Raw genomic sequence first — 22,194 nt, forward strand, 5'->3', positions numbered from 1 at the left:
AAGAGGAATATTTAGAGATTAGAAAGTATAGTGGGCAAAGACTGGAAACCCAAATAAGGTTGGTATTTTAGGGATGAGAAAAAATGAAAGAGTGCAACTACATAGAGTTTTTATATGAAACTATGTAAATTTGAGAATTTTACTTATATTCTAAATATTCTTAGAGCTCTGAAGATGAGTGGGTTGAGGCTGTTCCCTCCCAGACTCCTGGCAAGGAAAAGGCCTGGAAGATTAAAGATGAAAAGTTAGAAAAAGAAGATAATCAGATTATTCAGGTAAGCCACCTGATTTTAAACAAGTGTGAACTTACAAGAGTAGGTTAATGTTAAAATGAAATTAGTATAATTTCTTCAGTAGAAAAATTAGACTTTGTAAACAATAAAAATTTACAAGTAATTTAGCAATAACGCAATCTGCTGAGCTTTTGAACTTCGTTTCTTCTCCTGTGGGAAAGTTAGCATTTATCCCTAGTCTAGTCTCTCAGGGTTTTCTGCTTCTGATTGTTGACAGGGAAGTGGTACTTCTCCCCTTATGTACTTGAAGCTTTGTACTGTTATATCTATCTGACCTTTCTATAGTTAGTGGAGTTCAAGTCACAGTTTTTCCCTTCACTGCATGCCAAAATTTTATTAGCAATGCTCTTAGTTGAATAGGTCACAGTTTTGGGTTATAGTTCATATGCCAAAGAAGACTGTTATTTTTATATTGTTAGCAACAGTGAAGAAAGAAAGGTGGGAAGAACTAATGTCTGAGTGCCTGTTTTGTATCAGGCATTGAGCTAGATGCCTTAAGTCAGTTTCTTGTTAACTCCTTACAGCATTCCTGAAATGTAGGTGTTTTTACCCATTTTTACAGGGAAGAGTTATGGCTTACAGAGACTAAGAAACTTGCTAATAAATTATACAGCCATGTGTCTTTAATCCAGGTTTCAATGCCCCTAGGATCTCTAAAATTTATTACTAAATGTTTAGTGTTGTTCTAATCAATTTATACTGAAGTGACTTCTTTTTCTTAATAGAGGGATGAATGGATGACTGTTGATTTTATGTCTGTTAAAACTGTGTCGTCATCATCACTCAAAGCTGAAAAGGAAGCTGCAAGGAAAACACAGCAAGAGAAAACCCAGGCACTTGAACAGGTAAGAGAATATTTAAAATACTTTACCTTTCTAATTTGCCTTTAAGTGATACACATGTATATAAATGCAGTTTTACTTGTAAGATATTATTTTTTGTGGTATTTAATAAAATCAGTGGGAACAACTATGAAATGTGATATAAGTTCTTTAAAAATTTTTTTTTGCCGGAAATAAGTATAAATGTATGTTGTATTTGTAATTCTAGGGCATATATGGCTGAGTATAGAATTTGGTTTACAGCTTTGATTTATAAGGGTTTAGGACTTGAACCATGTTATATATGTGGTCTGAAAATCTTTGAGGTGAGAATTTAAAGTATTCTTGAGTTAGTAGTGCCTTGAAGTGATTGGCAAAAGTAACTATCGGTCCTTTCTAGGGGATGACCCTATCAACTTAGGCCTCACGTGTCTCTCAGAAACAAGTTCTATGGCATTGAAGGTCATAAGCTAAAATCATAAAATACATGAAAATGTAATGATGGTCCGTAAATGAGATTCACTTGAAACAATAAACAACAGATGAATCGATAAGGAAGTTGTGGTACATATAAACAATGAAATATTCAGTTCAGTTCAGTTGCTCAGTCATGTCCGACTCTTTGTGACCCCATGAATCACAGCACGCCAGGCCTCCCTGTCCATCACCAACTCCTGGAATTCACTCAAAGTCACGTCCATCGAGTCGTTGATGCCATCCAGCCATTTCTCATCTTCTGTCATCCCCTTCTCCTCCTGCCCCCAATCCCTCCCAGCATCAGAGTCTTTTCCAGTGAGTCAACTCTTTGCATGAGGTGGCCAAAGTACTGGAGTTTCAGCTTTAGCATCATTCCTTCCAAAGAAATCCCAGGGCTGATCTCCTTCAGAATGGACTGGTTGGATCTCCTTGTAGTCCAAGGGACTCTCAAGAGTCTTCTCGAACACCACAGTTCTAAAGCATCAATGCTTCGGCGCTCAGCTTTCTTCACTCTCCAACTCTCACATCCATACGTGACCACTGGAAAAACCATAGCCTTGACTAGACAGACCTTTGAACTCAGCTATAAAAAGGAGCACATTTGAGTTAGTTCTAATGAGGTGGATGAATCTGGAGCCTATTATACAGAGTGAAATAAGTCAGAAAGAGAAAGACATATACTGTATGTTAATGCATGTATGCAGAATTTAGAAGACAGTACTGATAATCCTCAGAGAAGGCAATGGCACCCCACTCCAGTACTCTTGCCTGGAAAATCCCATGGATGGAGGAGCCTGGTGGGCTGCAGTCCTTGGGGTCGTGAAGAGTCGGACACGACTGAGCGACTTCACTTTCCCTTTTCACTTTCATGCATTGGAGAGGGAAATGGCAACCCACTCCAGTGTTCCTACCTGGAGAATCTCAGGGATGGGGGAGCTGGTGGGCTGCCATCTATGGGGTTGCACAGAGCTGGACACGACTGAGTGACTTAGCAGCAGCAGCAGCAGCAACCGATGATTCTACTTGCAGAGCATCAAAGGAGACACAGATTTTGGACTCAGTGGCAGAAGGCGAGGGTGGGATGATGTGAGAGAATAGCATTGAAACATGTACGTTACCATATGTAAAATAGATGACCAGTGCAGGTTTGATGCATGAAGCAGCACACTCAATACCAGTGGTGCTCTGGGACAACCCAGAGGGATGGGGTGCGGAGGGAGGTGGGAGGGGGGTTCAGGCTAAGGGGAGACACATGTATACCTGTGGTTGATTCATGTTGATGTATGACAGAAGCCATCACAATATTGTAAAGTAATTATCCTCCAATTCATTGATTTTTTTTTAGAAAAGAAATAAATATCTATACCAATAAAAAAACACTAAGCAACAGAATCAGCCCCGTATCTGATCTAAAACCTTTTATCTTTTGGAATATTTAATAGCTTTATATAGTAACAGCAGGAATAGGAAATATGAATATGGGATAAAATATTAATAACATGGATTTGAGACAGAGCCAGTACGAACTTGTAGAAATGACAAATATGAGAGTTGAAATTAGAAAACTTGTAAATGGTCAAACAACAAACAGCTGAACACAGTATTAGATAACAAGAACAAGAAAATAGTCTTTAAGAATTTACCTTGAGAGCTACTGTATAGCACAAGGAACTCTGCTCAGTGTTGTATGGTAGCCTGGGTGAAAGGGGAGTTTGGGCGAGAATGGATACATGTGTATGTATGGCTGGGTCCCTTTGATGTTCACCTGAAATTTGTCACAGCATTGTTTGTAAATCAGCTTTACCCTAATACAAAATAAAAAGTTTTAAAAAAAGAATTTACCTTGAATGCCACATAGAGGCACAAATAAATGAAAACTGTGAAGGAGTGATCATGAAGTCCTATGATCAATTTTTTTTGTTTTGTTTTGTTTTTTCCCCCTCAGTTCTGTTTTAATTTTGAAAATGTTGGTGTGGTAATCTGTATTGGCTTTATAATTAAGGAGCTGTCCATTTGGAACTTCGGGGCCAGGCATTTTTGGAACACCTTTATTTCTGTTTTGTCTCTGAGTTAGACCTGAAGAAGTTGGGACTCAAGGGGAAAGTAGCATAGGGAGATATCCAGTGGATAGTAGAGCAAGAGAGAGGAGTTGTATGACGTCAGGAAGTTGATTTTACCCATTGCTGTTACATGCTTGCTTCTGAAATCATGCTCTGCTCTTTGTAGGCATGAACAGTCTGGTCTGTTAGGGTATCACTGGCTTAGGATCTTAGGTTTTGCACGTATTCAAGCCTGTTCTCTATATCAATAGAACGTAGTAAACTCTTCAGTATTTTTAAGTAGATCGAAATAGTAATTAGTTTTTCTTAGAAATACTATTACAGAAAACCTTTCCTTTCCTAAGAAACTGTAGTACTTTGACATGCTTATCAACGTTCTAGCACTGAATTTGGAGAAGGCAGTGGCACCCCACTCCAGTACTCTTGCCTGGAAAATCCATGGACAGAGGAGCCTGGTAGGCTGCAGTCCATGGGGTTGCTAAGAGTTGGACACGACTGAGCGACTTCACTTTCACTTTTTACTTTCATGAGTTGGAGAAGGCAATGGCAGCCCACTCCAGTGTTCTTGCCTGGAGAATTCCAGGGATGGGGGAGCCTGGTGGGCTGCCATCTATAGGGTCGCACAGAGTCGGACACGACTGAAGTGACTTAGCAGCAGCAGCAGCAGCACTGAATAACAGGCTTTCTAATTAATATAATCTTTTCTTACAAATTCTTATATATAAACTTCTCTGATTCAAGTAAGTTAGCATCTGTTGATCTGCTCATTTGATAATGTAGTTTTTGTCTTTTGCACCTGTATCATTGTTTTCACTCCTGTTCCTGCTCCTCTAGTTTGAATGCCAGTTGTTAGTTGTATGTCTTCTCCTCTCTGCCTCATTTATGTCCTCTCTGCTGGACCTGAGTTAGTATGTGTAGTGACTGAGGGGAGCCCCTGAAACTAGGAAACATACAAGGTTAAATATTATTGTGGTTCAGGCCATGGTTTAACTCTTGCCTGGGCAGTTACAATAACACCCCCCCCCCTTTTTTTTTTCCCAGCAGCCTTGCACCTGATGTCAGATTAACTTTTTCAGAGTACAGCTTCTGTCATGGTCTTATTACTCTGTTTAGAAGTCTTCAGTGATTCAAGTTAATGAGAATGTGTCTTTGCCATTTCTAGTATTTCCTTTTCCACAGATGAAGCTCTGCTAGTGGTGTATTGTGCTCTACCCTCCTTTCTCATTCTGTCCTTGAGGATATGAAGTACTTTTTCCATTAGAAAATTTGCAAAGAATAAACTGGGAATGCTTGGCTTAGCCCTGCCTTTCCTTCTTATGGAACAGACTGCAGAGATTGTGTGGCGAATGAGATGATGTGGGGGTTCAGTTCAGTTCAGTTCAGTTCAGTCGCTCAGTCGTGTCCGACTCTTTGCTACCCCGTGAATCGCAGCATGCCAGGCCTCCCTGTCCATCACCAACTCCTGGAGTTCACTGAGCCTCATGTCCATCGAGTCAGTGATGCCATCCAGCCATCTCATCCTCTGTCGTCCCCTTCTCCTCCTGCCCCCAATCCCTCCCAGCATCAGAGTCTTTTCCAATGAGTCAACTCTTTGCATGAGGTGGTCAAAGTACTGGAGTTGCAGCTTTAGCATCATTCCCTCCAAAGAAATCCCAGGGCTGATCTCCTTCAGAATGGACTGGTTGGATCTCCTTGCAGTCCAAGGGACTCTCAAGAGTCTTCTCCAACACCACAGTTCAAAAGCATCAATTCTTCGGCGCTCAGCCTTCTTCACAGTCCAACTCTCACATCCATACATGACCACAGGAAAAACCATAGCCTTGACTAGACGGACCTTTGTTGGCAAAATAATGTCTCTACTTTTGAATATGCTATCTAGGTTGGTCATAACTTTCCTTCCAAGGAGTAAGCATCTTTTAATTTCATGGCTGCAGTCACCATCTGCAGTGATTTGTTCATCACATTCTACACCTGGGAAAGTCTGCCTCATTGCAGGGTTCAGTTAACAGATGCATTTGGTGTCCACTGAAAGAAAAATTCCACTTTAGCCTTCATTAACAATAAAGGTTGGAGAAGGCAATGGCACCCCACTGCAGTACTCTTGCTTGGAAAATCCCATGGACAGAGGAGCCTGGTGGGCTGCAGTCCATGGGGTCGCTAGGATTCGGATATGACTGAGTGACTTCAGTTTCACTTTTCCCTTTCATGCATTGGAGAAGGAAATGGCAACCCACTCCAGTGTTCTTGCCTGGAGAATCCCAGGGACGGGGGAGCCTGGTGGGCTGTCATCTCTGGGGTCTCACAGAGTCGGACATGACTGAAGCAACTTAGCAGCAACAATAAAGGTGATTTTTGTCTTTTATTTCTTCTTCTTTTGTGTGTGTATGTTTGTGTGTGTGTGAGTGAGTGTTTGTTTCTTACCTTGCTCAGAGCCTAGATTGAAAAGAAAGGAGCTATATTTATTGTTCTTTTTTAAAGACCTCAAAATGCTGCCTGCAAATGGAGTCCAAACAGATTGGACTCTTTTCTTTTGGGTGATTTGCACTTCAACCAAAATAGTTAATTACTTTGTGTTTTTCTGCAATTTCCTGTCTCGGAATTTTTGTTCATCTGGATTTTTCTAAGTACATGCCCTCTATGTCTCTATGGCTGCATCTTGTTTATCCTTCAAGGCTTAACTTGATGTATATGATGAAATTCTTACTATTTCTCTTGATTGAAATAAATCTCTTCTTCCTTTATGTTTCCATAGTACTTTATTTGTTCCTTTACTTTCTAGTACTTGTAGTTTTCTATAAAGTGCTCTAATTTAATAGTCTTATTTTACTTCCCTTATGAGATTATAAACTTTTTAGAAAACTATATGTGCTGCTTTATTCCTTTTATACATTTGAAAGGGAAGAATATTTAATATTCTTTTACCCATGAATTTATTTTGCTGTCTTGTAAATACCTGGATTTAGTCCTAATGTTTCATAACCTGTAGTAATTTTTGATTTTTGCTTAGGTAAAAATTCAGATTATTGTTCAGGAGTAAATCATCTAGATAATGAGTGAGACTAGCCAGTTTTCAAACATCCACAGACCAGTTTGAGTATGTTATGCCTGGCACATCATGTTAGTCTCTTGTTTCTTTCTTCAGATGATGGTTAGCATTTTAATTTTTAAAAATTTTTGTAATTGGTATTTAAAAGCTTTATTGTGCTTTTACTTTAATTTTATTTTTTATTGAAGTGTGGTTTATATTCATTATTAGTTTCAGGTGTGCAACATTGTGATTCAGTATTTTTGTAGTTTATAAAACAGTGGCTATACTTCCCTGTGCTCTACAATATGTCCTGTAGTTTATTTTGTACATAGTAGTTTGTACATCTTAATTCCCTACCCCTGTTGAACCTCTTGACATTACCTTTCCTTACTGATGACACTAGTTTGTTCTGTGAGTCTGTTTCTGTTATTCATTTATTTCACACATAAGTAATAACTGCAGTGTTTGTCTTTCTCTGCCTTGGCTTATTTCACTAAGCATGATATGCTGTAGGTTCATCCATGTTTTTGCAAATGGCAGAATTTCATTCTTTTCATACAGTTGAGTAATATTCCAGTATGTGTGTGTGTATCACAACTTGTTTATCCATTCATCTATTGATGGATACTTAGCTTTCTTCAATATTTTGACAGTAGTGAACAATTCTGATATGAACATTGGAGTACATATGTCTTTTTGAATTAGTCTTTCATTTTCTTTGAATATATACCCAGGAATGCAATTTCTGGATCATATAGTAATTTTGTTTTTATTTTTTTTGAGGAACATTCATACTGTATTCCATAGTGGCTGTCTCAATTTACATTCTTTCCTAGAATGTACTAGGATTCTTCTTTCTCTGCATCACCAACACGTTATTTGTGGTCTTTTTGAGAAAGTGAAGAGGAACTAAAAAGCCTCTTGATGAAAGTGAAAGAGGAGAGTGAAAAAGTTGACTTAAAGCTCAACATTCAGAAAATGAAGATCATGGCATCTGGTCCTATCACTTCATGGGAAATAGATGGGGAAACAGTGGAAACAGTGTCAGACTTTATTCTTTTGGGCTCCAAAATCACTGCAGATGGTGACTGCAGCCATGAAATTAAAAGACGCTTATTCCTTGGAAGGAAAGTTATGACCAACCTAGATAGCATATTCAAAAGCAGAGACATTACTTTGCCAACAAAGGTCCATCTAGTCAAAGCTATGGTTTTTCCAGTGGTCACGTATGGATGTGAGAGTTGGACTGTGAAGAAAGCTGATCGCTGCAGAATTGATGCTTTTGAACTGTGGTGTTGGAGAAGACTCTTGAGAGTCCCTTGGACTGCAAGGAGATTCAACCAGTCCATTCTGAAGATCAGCCCTGGGTTTTCTTTGAAAGGAATAATGCTAAAGCTGAAACTCCAGTACTTTGGCCACCTCATGTGAAGAGTTGACTCACTGGAAAAGACTCTGATGCTGGGAGGGATTGAGGGCCGGAGGAGAACGGGATGACAGAGGATGAGATGGCTGGATGGTATCACCGACTTGATGGATGTGAGTCTGAATGAACTCCGGGAGTTGGCGATGGACAGGGAGGCCTGGCGTGCTTCAATTCCTGGGGTCGCAAAGAATCGGACATGACTGAGTGACTGAACTGAACTGATGATAGCCATTTTAACAGGTGTGAAGTGACATCTCATTGTGGTTTTGATTTGCAGTTCCACAGTGGTTAGTGATGTTGAGCATTTTGTCTTGTGCGTGTGTGCTAGCTGTGTTTTGGCACACATAGGCGTTTGGAAAACTGTCTATTCAGGTCTTCTGACTGTTTTTTAATTGAGTGGTTTACTTTTTGATATTGAGTTGTAAGAATTGTTTGTATATTTTAGATATTAACCTGTTGTCAAAAATATTATTTGCAAATGATATGACCAATATTTTATTTTAGAGATTGATTCTGTTGATATATTTTATTTCCATGTCATTCCTTTTACTTACTCAGTAGTCTTTCATAATCTAACTCTGCCGTTTTGTAAATTTCCATTCCACTTTTGTTGTTTTTCACTCTTACAAACTATTACAAGCAGTGCTAAATTTCTCTATAGTACATATTTAGAAGTGAAATTGCTAAGTTATGAAGTATGCATGTATTTTCTTTACAGACACTTGCAAAGACATAGTATCTGTGTATTGTCCCTGAACAATGTATGTTTCTTTACCATACTTAGTGTCTGCATTGTCATACTTAATTTTTGTCATGCTGATTAATGTGTAAGAAATTGTATTTTGTGCATTAATATGCATTCCTCTGACTACTAGGGAAGATCTCTTCATTGTTTTCTTCTGTCATTTAGATTTCTCATAGTATGAGCTGCCTATTTATGTTTTCTGTTAATTTTTGTTCTGGGGTTGTCTTTTTCTTACTGATAGTAGTTCTATATATATTCAGTCGTGTGTCTTTTTTATACTTTCAGGTAGTATCTCATAATTTGTATTACTTGTCAGTTGTCCACCTCAGTATGTAATTTTAGTCTTTATTATCCTGTTGAGTATCTGATGCGTATCTCTTTGAGTGTCTGAGAGCACTGGAAGGAATTTCTTGATTGTAGATACTAGGTATGTTATAGTAGACTAAAAAAGGAGGTGACAGAATCTTTTTGTATACACTATAAGAAGTCAAATCATACTACTTTATTTATCCCTCCAAGTTAACCTTTAACTAAAATTTTTTGTTTGTTTTTTATTTTTTTCTATTTTTTGGCTTGCAGCACGTGAGATCTTAGTTCTCAGACAAGGGATTGAACTTGCTTACTCTGCAGTGGAAACGTGATATCTTAACCACGGAACTGCAGAGAAGTCCCTAACTTAAATTTTGTTCATTGAAGATTCTGTACTTTTTTGTCAGCTCATGAATATGTTTCAAATGCTTTAAAATTTTTATTTTCACCAAACATTTTTGTTTTCAAAGGTTGGTTCATATTACTAGAAACTAACATTTAATTCCTTCTATTCTTTTCAATCCAGTTGCCTTTATTATTTCTAGTAATTGCAATTTTTAGTTCTAAGAAGCATTTTCTGACCCCCTAAGTCAAATTGGATACCCCTAGTATATGTTTCTGTAGTAATTTTATAGTGCTTATCTATATTAATATTGCTGTCTTTCTCCTTTCTCAAGGCCATAATTTCTTTGATGGTAAGAACTATGCCTGGCTTGTTAATTATAGCCTCAGTGCCTAGCATCCCTCATCACTCAATGGAAAAGAGTCCACCTGCAATGCAGGAGATGTAGGTTTTATCCCTGGGTCAGAAAGATCCCCTGGAGAAGGAAATGGCAACCCACTCTAGTATTCTTTCCTGGAGAATCCCATGGGCAGAGGAGCCTGGCGGGCTATAGTCATGGGGTCACGAGAGTTGGTCATGACTCACGACTAAACCACCACCACCAGTGCCTGGCATAGCGCTTGGAACATGGTAGACTCCCGTGTTGTTACTAGGTTATTATCCTCTCTCCTGATTACTGCCACAGTTTTCTGACTGGTTTCCTACCTCTAATGTTGCTCTTCTCCAGTCTTTTGTCCATTCTGAAACCAGTTTGCTCTTTGTATAATACAAAGCTGATCGTGTTTATGACTCACCATTGCCCCAGCATGAAGCTCCAATAGCTGTTTCAAGTGGCTCCTGTGACCTAGCCTCTGATTATCGTACAACCTAATCTCTTGTTGCTACTCATTCGTGCTTCTAAAGTTTTATTTAAGTCTGAATTACTGTCTTTCCTAAAACTGCAGTGCTTTTCCTTCCCTCTAGGGTTTTATGAACATGCTTTTATTCTTGTCCTTGGCGCACCTTAATGCTCTCGGTACCCACAAAAGAAACTGGCTAATTCTTACTCGTTTTTAGGTTTAATACTCCTCATAGTACTTTCTCTAGGAAGTCTTTGATTTGTCAGCATGAGAGGAGTTTGAATTGTATATGGTTTTAGCACTCCGTACTTCTGTCTTCAAAGCACTTGTCAATTACTTGTATATTATCTATATTCCTCACTATCTTATAAGCTAGCAAGGGCTGAGTTAGGGTATTGACTGTTTTATCTTCTGCATCTAACACAGTTCCAATTCATGGTAGGCATTCAGTAAATACATTGAGTGAATGTTAATTTAGACATTATTTCCTCCAAGTTGGAAGAAGTGTGTCTTAAGAGTGTTTTATCAGTTGCTTCGTTTACTATTATTTTCTCCCATTCTGAAGGCTGTCTTTTCACTTTGCTTATAGTTTTCTTCATTGTACAAAAGCTTTTAAGTTTAATTAGGTCCCATTTGTTTATTTTTGCTTTTATTTCCATTACTCTGGGAGAAGGTGAGGGTGGGATGATTTGAGAGAATAGCAATGAAACACGTATATTACTGTATGTGAAATAGATTGCCAGTCCAGGTTCGATGCATGAGACAGGGCACTCAGAGCTGGTGCACTGGGATGACCGTGAGGATGGGATGGGGAGGGAGGTGGGAGGGAAGTTCAGGATGAGGTACACATGTACACCCATGGCTGGTTCATGTCAATGTATGGCAAAAACCACTACAATATTGTAAAGTAATTAGCCTCCAATTAAAATAAATAAGTTAATTGGGGAAAAAAAAGAGTGTTTTAATATTTCCCTAAGGTTGCAATTGTTAACTGAGTCTCAGATTTTTAATTTATTAATATATTTTATAGTGGGGTTATTTTAAAATTAAAACCTCTAAAAATGTTTTATTCCAGTCCAGACTGCTGGAAAGAGAATTGAATCCATACTGGAAGGATGGTGGGACAGGTCTTCCACCAGAAGACTGTAATGTATCATCAGTCACTAAAGGTATCTTTATATTTTGCTTGTAGCCACATAAACATTTCTTGTTACTTGGTATTCCTAAGGGAATGACCTGAGTCTGCTAGTAGATTGGCAAGATGTATTATGAATTCCAAAAATGAATAACAATCCAAATCAGATTTTGAGATGTATTAAATCTGAATTTTATCACTACTTATTTAAATATTTCTGCTTGATGCTATAATTTTGATCAAGTCTGAAAACATCTGTGTCTGTTTATGTATTTGCAAAACAATGATGTATATTGATTTTTTGATGTGAAATTTGTAGTTTTCTATTATGAACATCCATGGATTATTGCTAAAGGTTCAGTTTACATATAGGAAAGCAATGATAAAACATTTGCAGTCTTTTAAGACCTTGTTTAAATTACAAGAACTTGGCAAGATTATTTTACCTTGAATATGGTAGCAAATTGATCAAATATTTTTATACTCAATAACATTTTTATATTTGAGTTTATATTTTGAATGGACTAATGCCAAGCATGGTTCTGTAAAGATATAATTTTGTTTTGGTTTGTTACATTCTGTGTGTGATGTATGCATGCTCAGTTGTATCCAACCCTTTTGTGACCCCATGGTCTATAGCCTGCAGGCTTCTCTGTCCATGAAATTTTCCAGGCAAGAATACTGGAGTGAGTTGCCATTTCTTCCGGGAATCTTTTCAACCCAGGGATTGAACCCACCTTTCTTTCGCCTCCTGCATTGGCAAGCAGGTTCTTTACCACTGCGGCACCTGGGAAGCCCTTTACAAAATGTATAAAGTGTTAAGGTTGTGAAGTTCCATGAAAATAATGTATAAGTATTAAATATGTGATTTCATATCTTCAGAAGTTTTTACTTTGCCACCATTTATAAATTTGTGTTGACCTTAGGATAGTGCTGTTACTTTGCAGCAGATGGACAGAAAATACTTAAGCTATATAATCACACATAATTCAAAAAATACTTATATGCCAATTAAGTGTTACATTGACAACTCAGTGAAAAGTTTAATTAATTACAGTTAACCAAGTATACACATAGTAATATTATAAATTTTTATCTTTTCATCTTAGTGATATCTCAACAGAATGTTCTCTTTCTTATTATACACAGTGTATTTTTATTTTGGCCATTTATCATGTTCCTTTATATTTTATGAGAGATGTCCCTGGAGCCACCTTATAGGTTCCTTTTATTTTGTACTGATATTATTAGTAATTATAGCCTTTTCTTTATTGCCTTTCATCATGGGCAGAAATGTCTCTGCTGGGCTATATAATAATAGCTATAGTCATATAAAGGTGTCTTTGAAATACTGAGTTTTAGAAATTTAAGAGTTTGAGGATCATAGGTTTTCTCAGTGAACCGTTATGTAGGACTGATTAAAGCCTTTACCAATACCTGTTTTCAGAGAACAGTCAATAAGTTCATATATGGGAAAGACTTAGAACTGATAAATCCTGTCCTTGAGTATATGTAGTCAGCAGGTTCTTCACTGATTGAAGACCCAAAATTCTACCCTGAGTAGTATCTTTCAGCTGGCTGATCCAGCAGAATCAGAGGCAGTACGAGAAAAATGACCTACACAAAGGCTTTAGAGAGCCTGTTTCTGTTCCCTTTCACATCATATTCTCACCATTTCCCTCTCATATTTATTTAGGAGGAAGAATGACAGAAAGCCCCAAATGTCTGTCAGACATTCATATCCCAGAGTTGAAATTAAGCTTTAAAAAATGATCTACAGGGTTCTTTTTTTTTTTTTTTTGCATATGCAGGTAGTGTAGTCATTCTGTTTAGACTAGTGGTAGAGTTGAAACTATAAGACACCTGAAAGTATTAATATTATAAGAGTAATACTAAGTATGTATGTAGAGCTGGTGTTTATATCGAAGGACTTGGACCTTGGAGTTTGACTTCTTGAGATTAGAATTTTGGCATTTCCACTTATTCGTTCTGTGATTTGGGGAATGTTTCCTGACCTCTCTGAGCCCAGTTTAAATGTAGTAGAAAATAATGGTATTTCCTGTCTTATACGGTTATTGTAAGAATTAAATGAGAAAAATCTTTTATCATAGTATCTGCTGCTGCTGCTCATGTCCGACTCTGTGCGACCCCATAGACAGCAGCCCACCAGGCTCCCCCATCCCTGGGATTCTCCAGGCAAGAACACTGGAGTGGGTTGCCATTTCCTTCTCCAATGCATGAAAGTGAAGTCTCTCAGTCGTGTCCGACTCTTAGCGACCCCATGGACTGCAGCCTACCAGGCTCCTCCATCCATGGGATTTTCCAGGCAAGAGTACTGGAGTGGGGTGCCACTGCCTTCTCCGTCACAGTATCTAGAACATAGTAAATGATAATGATGATGTCAAATAACTGTCCTTAAGATGAAATGTTTTGGGAAGATTTTATCAACAGATTTTTGTGTGTGTGATGATTGAAGTGCCACATACATACAATAATTAATGTTACTCTTGATATTTTTTCCTTAGAGAAAATTAAGTGGAAAAGTAAGCATGTTTTCATTGTTCATACAAAATTATCTTCAGTCATATTTTAGTAATGGGAACATTTGTACAATTTCTAAGTTTACATGGCACATTTTTGTATTAGCTTATTTTCAGTAATAGCCATGTGAGGGTAGCAAAGTAGATGTCCCAATTGATTATAGTTAATATCTAATTTTCAGGAAACTAAGACTGAAATTGGTCAAGTTATTTGCCTATAGTCATGTGAGTACTACTTAAACCCAGCTTTTCTTTCTAATTCTAATATAGGGTTAGTTACTCTAAATTTTCATTAGAGGACTTTGTTACTATGTAGTGAGTAAAAATTCTTGCTTTAAATCTCTGTATTTTTGTTCATCGAATCGAGTTTTTCCCTCTTCATTTTTTGGCTTTCTCTTATAGAACCTTTTGAGAAAAAATTTAAAAGGTAATTTAAATCAACTGCCTTATTTTACAGATAGACAAAGTTTGAAGGCGTTAATGACTTGCTTACAACTGTTTAGTAATAACAACAAGACTAAAATCTAGGTCTCCTGGTACTGAGTTTATTGCTACTTTCATATTATTCTGTCTTCTGAGAAAAATGAGGATATGGCACCCCACTCCAGTACTCTTGCCTCTTCAATTTTTTTCAGAAAGTTTGAGATCAATAAGTGTTTACTCTTTTCTAAATGTTGCATAGAATTCACTGTGAAACCATGTGGTCCTGGGCTTTTATTTGTTGGAAGATTTTTAATCACAGTTTCAATTTCATTACTTGTGAATCTTCTGTTTATAATTCTATTTCTTCCTGATTCAGTCTTGGATGGTTGTACCTTTTTAAAAATCTGTCCATTTCTTCCATGTTGTCCTTTTTATTGGTTTGCAGTTGTTGTATTCTTTGTATTTCTGCAGTGTCAGCTGTAACTTCATTTCTCATTTCTAATTTTACTGATTTGAGTCCTCACTTTTTTTCTTGATGAGTCTCAATGAAGGTTTATCAGTTTTATCTATCTTCTCAAAGATCCTGGCTTTTTATTTCATTGTTCTTTGCTATTCTTTTCTTTGTTTCTATTTCAGTAATTTTTGTTCTGATCTTTATAATTTCTTTCTACTAACTGTGGGTTTTGTTTGTTCTTTCTCTTGTAGCTCCAAGTATAAGTTTAGGTTGTTTGAGATTTTTTTTCTTGTTCCTTTAGGTGAGATTGTATTGCTATAAAGTTCCCTCTTAGAACTGCTTTTGTTGCATTACGTGGATTTTGACTACTCATGCTTTTGTTGTCATTTGTTTCTAGGTTTTTTGATTTCATCTTTTATTTCTTCTGTGATCCACTGGCTATGCAGTAGCACATTGTTTAGCATCTATATGTTCGTGTGTTGTACAGTTTTTTCCCTCCTGTAATTGATTTCTGATTTCATAGCATTGAGGTTGGAAAGGATGCTTGATATGATTTTAGTTTTCTTAATTTTACCAGGGTTTGATTTATGACCCAAGCTATAGTCTATCCTGGAGAATGTTCCATATGCACTTGAGAAGAAAGTATACTCTGCTGCTTTTGGATAGAATATCCTATAAGTATCAGTTAAAACTATCTGGTCTAATATTTAAAGCTTTTTGTTTCCATATTAATTTTCAGTCTGGATGATCTGTTCATTAGTGTAACTGGGATATTGACGTCCCCCACTATTGTTGTGTTACTGTTGATTTCCCCTCTTATGGCTGTTAGCACTTGCCTTATGTATTAAGGTGTTAGACGCATAAATATTTACAGTTGTTATATCTTCTTCCTGGATTAAACCCTTGATCATTATGTACTGTCTTTCCTTATCTCATGTAAACAGCCTTCATTTCACAGTCTATTTTGTCTGATATGATTATTCCTACTCCAGTTTTATTTTGATTTCCATTTGCACGGATTACCTTTTGCCATTCCCTCACTTTCCATTTGCTTGTCTATAGGTCTGAAGTGTGTCTCTTTTAGACAGGTTATATACAGATTTTGTTTTTGTGTCCATTCAGCTGTGTCTTTTGGTTGGAGTATTTAATCCATTTACCTTTAAGTTAATTTTTGATATGTATGTTTCTCCTGCCATTTCCTTAATTGTTTTGAATTTGTTTTTGTAAGTCTTTTTTTTCTCCCTTCCTCATTTGTTCTCTTATGTTTCTTGCCTAGAGAAGTTCCTTTAGCAGTTGTTGTAAAGCGGGTTTGGTGGGGCTTTATTCTCTTAGCTTTTGCTTATCTATAAAGCTTTTGATTTATTGAATGTGAATGAGACTGTTGCTGGGTAGAGTATTCTTTGTTGTAGATTTTTTTCCTTTCATCACTTTAGATATATCCTGTCAGTCTCTTGTTACCTGCAGAATTTCTCCTGAAAAATCAGCTGATAACCTTATGGGGATTCCCTTATATGGTGTTTGTTGCTTTTACCATTTTTTACTTTGTATTTAATTTTTGTTAGTTTGATTAATATGTGTCTTGTGTTGATTCTTGGGTTTATGCTGTATGGGACTCTCTACATTTCCTGGACTTGGGTGACTGTTTCCTCTCCCATGTCTGGGAATTTTTTGACTGTATCTTCAGATATTTTCTCAGATCCTTTCTCTTTTTCTTCTTCTGTTGGGACCTATTTAATTTGAATTTTGGTAGATGTAATGTAGTTTCAGAGGTCTCTTGAGAGTGTATTCTTTTCATTCTCTTTTCTGTATTGTGTTTTGTGCCAGAGATTTCCAGTATTCTGTCTCCTGGGTTACTCATCTGTTCTTCTGCCTTAGTTATTTTGCAATTGATTCCTTTTAGCGTATTTTCAATTAGGTTTTTGTCTTACTCATTTCTGTTTAGTCTTTAGGTTAAAATTTCCTTGTACCTTCTTGATCCTTGCCTTCATTCTGTTTCCAAGATCTTTGACCACCTTCACTTTCATTACTGTGAATTATTTTTCAGATAGATTGCTTATCTCTTCTTCATTTAGTTGTTCTTGGATGTTTCAATCTTGCTACATCATGTCATCATATTTCGTTGTCATCTCATTTTTTCTAGCTTACTGTTTGTTGTCTCCTTTCTGCAGGTTTCCAGTGGCAGTTCCTTTTGCTTCTGTAGTTTCTTTCCTGGTGGGTGTGGTTTCTCCAGAGGCTTATGCCTTTATATTTTTAATCTGAGTTTAATTTGCCTTGGAAACCTTGGAAACAACAGAATGATCTCTGTTTATTTCTGAGGCAAACCAAGTAATCCAAGTCTATGCCCCAACCGCTAATGCTGAGGAAGCTGAAGTTGAATGGTTCTATGAAGACCTACAAGACCTTCTAGAACTAACACCCAAAAAAGATACCCTTTTCATTATAGGGGATGGAATGCAAAAGGAGGAAGTCAAGAGATACCTGGAGTGACAAGCAAATTTGGCCTTGGAGTAGAAAATGAAGCTGGTAAAAGGCTAGTAGAGTTTTGCCAAGAGAACACACTGGTCATAGCAAACACGCTCTTCCAACAACACAAAAGAAGACTCTACACATGGACATCACCAGATGGTCAGTACTGAAATCAGATTGATTATATTTGCAGCCAAAGATAGAGAAGCTCTATACAGTCAGCAAAAACAAGACTGGGAGCTGACTGTGGCTCAGATCATGAATTCCTTATTGCAAAATTCAGACTTAAATTAGAAAGTATGGAAAACCACTAGGCCATTCAGGTATGATCTAAATCAAATCCCTTACAGTGATACAGTGGCAGTGACAAGTAGATTTAAGGGATTAGATTTGATAGACAGAGTGCCTGAAGAACTATGGATGGAGATTTATAACATACAGGAGGCAATGATCAAGACCATCCCCAAGAAAAAGAAATGCAAAAAGGCTAAATGGTTGTCTGATGAGGGCCTACAAATAGCTGAGCAAAGAAGAGAAGCGAAAGCCAAAGGAGAAAAGGAAAAATATACCCATTTGAATGCAGAATTCCAAAGAATAGCAGGGAGAGATAAGAAAGCCTTCCTCAGTGATCCCTGTAAAGAAATAGAGGAAAACAATAAAATGGGAAAGACTAGAGATCACTTCAAGAAAATTAGAGATACCAGGGGAACATTTCATGCCAAGATGGGCTCAATAAAGGACAGAAATGGTAGGGACCTGACAGAAGCAGAAGATATTAAGAAGAGGTGGCAAGAATACACAAAAGAACTATACAAGAAAGATCTTCATGACCCAGATAACCACGATGATGTGATCACTCACCTAGAGCCAGACATCTTGGAATTTGAAGTCAGTGGGCCATAGGAAGCATCACTACGAACAAAGCTAGTGGAGGCGATGGAATTCCAGTTGAGCTCTTTCAAATCCTAAAAGATGATTCTGTGAAATTGCTATAGTCAGCATGCCAGCAAATTTGGAAAACTCAGCAATGGCCACAGGATTGGAAAAGGTCAGTTTTCATTCCAGTCCCAAATAAAGATAATGCCAAAGAATGTTCAGACTACTGCACAATTGCAGTCATCTCACATGCTAGCAAAGTAATATTCAAAATTCTCCAAGCCAGGCTTCAGTAGTAGGTGAACTGTGAACTTCCACATGTTCAAGCTGGATTTAGAAAAGGTAGAGGAACCAGATATGAAATTGCCAACATCTATTGGATCATTGAAAAGGCAAGAGTTCCAGAAGAACATCTACTTCTGCTTTATCAACTTTGTGTGGATCCTTGTGTGGAGCCTTTGTGTGGATCACAACAAACTGGAAAATTCTTCAAGAGATTGGAATACCAGACTATCCTACCTGCCTCCCAAGAAACCTGTATGCAGGTCAAGAAGCAACAGTTAGAACTGGACATGGAACAACAGGCTGGTTCCAACTTGTGAAGTGAGTGCATCAAGACTGTATGTTGTCACCCTGCGTATTTAACTTATATGCAGGATACATCATACGAAATGCCAGACTAGCTGAAGCATAAGCTGGAATCAAGATTGCCAGGAGAAATATCAATAACCTCAGATATGCAGATGACACCACCCATATGGCAGAAATCCAAGAAGAACTAAAGAGCCTCTCGATGAATGTGAAAGGGGAGAGTGAAAAAGGTGACTTAAAATTCAACATTCAGAAAACTGAGATCATGGCATCCAGTCCCATCACTTCATGGCAAATAGGTGGGGAAACAATGGAAACAGTGACAGACTTTATTTTTTTGGGCTCCAAAATCATTGCTGATGGTGACTGCAGCCACGAAATTAAAAGATGCTTGTTCCTTGGAGGAAAAGCTGTGACCAACCTAGACAGCATATTAAAAAGCAGAGATATTACTTTGCCAACAAAAAAGTCCATGTAGTCAAAACTGTGGTTTTCCCATAGTCGTGAATAGATGTGAGAATTGGATCAGAATGAAAGCTGAGCACCAAAGAATTGATGCTTTTGAACTGCGTTGTTGGAGAAGACTCTTGAGAGTCCCTTGGACTTCAAGGAGGTCAAAGTGGTCAATCCTAAAGGAAATCAGTCCTGAATATTCATTGGAAGGACTGATGATGAAGCTGAAACTAGTTCTTTGGCCACTTGATGGAAAGAACTGACTCATTGGAAAAGACCCTGATGCTGGGAAATACTGAAGGCAGGAGGAGAAGGGCATGACAGAGATTGAGATGGTTGGATGGCATCACCGACTCAATGGACATGAGTTTGAGTAAGCTCCGGGAATTGGTGATGGACAGGGAAGCCTGGTGTGCTGCAGTCCATGGTGTCGAAAAGAGTCGGACACTACTGAGCAACTGAACTGAACTGAACTGTAGTAATTGGAGCCTGCCTTCGATATTGAGTGGGCCCTCCTAGTTGCTCTGTCGCTGTCACTGCCCTGTCACGGGCAAGGTTTCCTCCCTAGTTTTTAAAGTGGAATTTCCGAAATCTGTTTCCCAGCTGTAATTCTGATCTGCTCTGTGATGTAGGCAGAATTAGAGCACTCCCGCTTGTAGGGAAGCCTCTGAATTTTACTCTTTTGGAGCTGTTCACCTGTTATTTTACTCTGTTGTGTCCCCTTTCAGCTGTTTTGTGTGCTCACAACTTGCACTCTTGTGGGTGCTGCTCTGGGTCCCGCCTTAACTGTAAGTATGCCTGCAATTGGCCCTGGTGACTCTTCAGGTGTTGTTTCACATGTCCTCCAGCACGGGTCCGCTGAAGTTAGGTATCAGTGCTGCAGTAGTCATTCAGCTGGTCACACTGTGAGCTGTGGAGGCAGTTCGGACTCTGGTTTGTCCCTATCTTCACATGTACCTGTCTACAGAGTTCACGGCTGCTGTAGCCCATCCCAGTTGCAAAGTACTTGTTGTTCTTTTGGATGTTTCACTGGGGCTGAATTTACGAAGCTGTCAGTGGAGGTGTAACTTCGCAGTTTGCACAGCCTTGAGGAGAGGTTTCAACTCGTCTTTTTCAGTTATATAGCTCCTGGGGTTTCCCCTGGATCAGGAAATGGCAACCCACTCCAGTACTCTTGCCTGAAAAATTCCATGGATGGAGGAGCCTGGTGGGCCACAGTCTATGGGGTCACAAAGAGTTGCACACGACTGAGTGACTTCACTTCCTGGGGCTTAGCTGTGGTTTTCAGCCCCTCCTCTGGGTGAATTTCCTAGTGTGTGTGTGTGTGTGTGTGTGTGTGTGTGTGTTTGGTGGGGGTGGGGGTTGTGCTATCTGTGCCCTTCTGTGATAGTGAGGTAGATCCCTGGACCCACTCGAAAATTTCCTAGTAATGAGGATTTTTTGTGTGCTCCCCAGACAACAGGGCAACTCTTGGTCCTGATAATGGATTTCCTAGTGGAGGCTAGTTACCTGCACCCTCTTGGGACAGTAAGGCAGGTCGTAGCACCCACTGGTGGACTTCCTAGCAGGAAATGTCCCTGCCTTACCAGGACAGCAGAGTGGATTCTGACATCCACCGATGGATTTCCCAGTTTTGAAAGCTATCCATGCCATGCCAGGACAGAGGGGCAGGTCCTTGTACCCAGTGACGGATTACGTAGTAGAGAGATCTGTCTGTACACTCCTGGGACAGTTGGGTGGGTGTCAGCAACCACTGACGTTTCCCATGTGGAAGCTTCATGCATTATCACAGGACAGCCTGGGCAGGTCATGGGGCCTGCTGGTGGAATTCTAGTAGCTGGATCATGCCCTTCCCGGTCAGCTGGGGTTGATCCTGTGTCCCCCACCCCCAGGAGAATTCCTCGTAGGTAAAGCTGTTTGTGCCCCTCCAGCCCAGTAGGGGTGGATCCTGTGACCTGCCTGTGGAAATATTCGTTATGGAAGCCGGCCACGCCCTTTCAAGTTAGCAGGGTGAGTCCTAGGGCCCCTGGTGGAACTGCTAGTGGCTGGATCTCTCTGTGCTTTTCTGTGTCAGCAGGGGCAGGTTCTATGCCTCGCTGGCAGGACCTCTGGTTGGGGAGCTGTCTGTGCCCTCCTGGGACAGCCTGGGCAGGTCCCGGGCCCTCTGGGGGCGCTCCCAGTGGCTGAGCTGTCTGTGCCCCTCTAGGTCAGTGGAGGCGGGTCCTGGGCCCTCTGGGGGAGCTCCCAGTGGCTGGAGTGTCTGTGCCCCTCTAGGTCAGTGGAGGTGGGTCCCGGGCCCTCTGGGGGAGCTCCCAGTGGCTGGAGTGTCTATGCCTCTCTAGGTCAGTGGAGGTGGGTCCCAGGCCCTCTGGGGGAGCTCCCAGTGGCTGGAGTGTTTGTGTCCCTCTAGGTCAGTGGAGGTGGGTCTTGGGCCCTCTCGGGGAGCTCCCAGTGCCTGGAGTGTCTGTGCCCCTCTAGGTCAGTGGAGGCAGGTCCAGGGCCCTCTGGGGGAGCTCCCAGTGGCTGGAGTGTCTGTGCCTCTCTAGGTCAGTGGAGGAAGGTCCTGGGGCCCACTGGTGGAATTTCCAGTAGCTCAGTCTAGCCCTTCTGTGTCATCTAGTGGGGTTTCTAGTTTTGGAAGCTGTCTGTGCCCTTCCAGCTCTGCATGGGCAGGGCTTGGTGTCTGCCTGTGGGCCTGAAAGAGGTATCCATGCCCACCTCGAGCCCAGGATGGCAGCGGCGGTGATTCGCACCCACACAAAGAGCCCCTGTAGGTGAAGTCCTGTTGCTTGGGAGTGCTCACAGGAAATGAAGCTTTTATGGTGATCCCGCTTCTCTCTCCCTCCCTCTCCCAGTGAGGGTGTCTTGCCTCTTTGGTGAGCCCAGGCTTCTTCCTAGTACACCCTCAGTTGCCATGG

At 39.6% G+C, this 22,194-nt stretch overlaps 1 protein-coding gene across 5 annotated transcripts in view; it reads left to right on the top strand.

Moving 5' to 3' along the window:
• The window catches only part of CWF19L2 (CWF19 like cell cycle control factor 2), a 139,333-nt gene that overhangs the window by 19,417 nt on the left and 97,722 nt on the right, over positions 1 to 22,194 (top strand). For all 5 annotated transcript variants that reach the window (XM_086339007.1, XM_086339006.1, XM_086339008.1 and 2 more), the window contains 3 exons: positions 165 to 275; positions 1,019 to 1,138; positions 11,414 to 11,507. In XM_086339007.1, coding sequence (XP_086195133.1) covers positions 1,031 to 1,138; positions 11,414 to 11,507 — 202 coding nt within the window. In that variant the 5' untranslated portion in view covers positions 165 to 275; positions 1,019 to 1,030. The remainder of the gene's footprint in view (positions 1 to 164; positions 276 to 1,018; positions 1,139 to 11,413; positions 11,508 to 22,194) is intronic.

The sequence above is a fragment of the Bos grunniens genome, chromosome 15, assembly GCF_055505025.1.
Source record: "Bos grunniens cultivar Pamir isolate PY7600 chromosome 15, Bosgru_T2T1.0, whole genome shotgun sequence".
Lineage (NCBI taxonomy): Eukaryota > Metazoa > Chordata > Mammalia > Artiodactyla > Bovidae > Bos > Bos grunniens.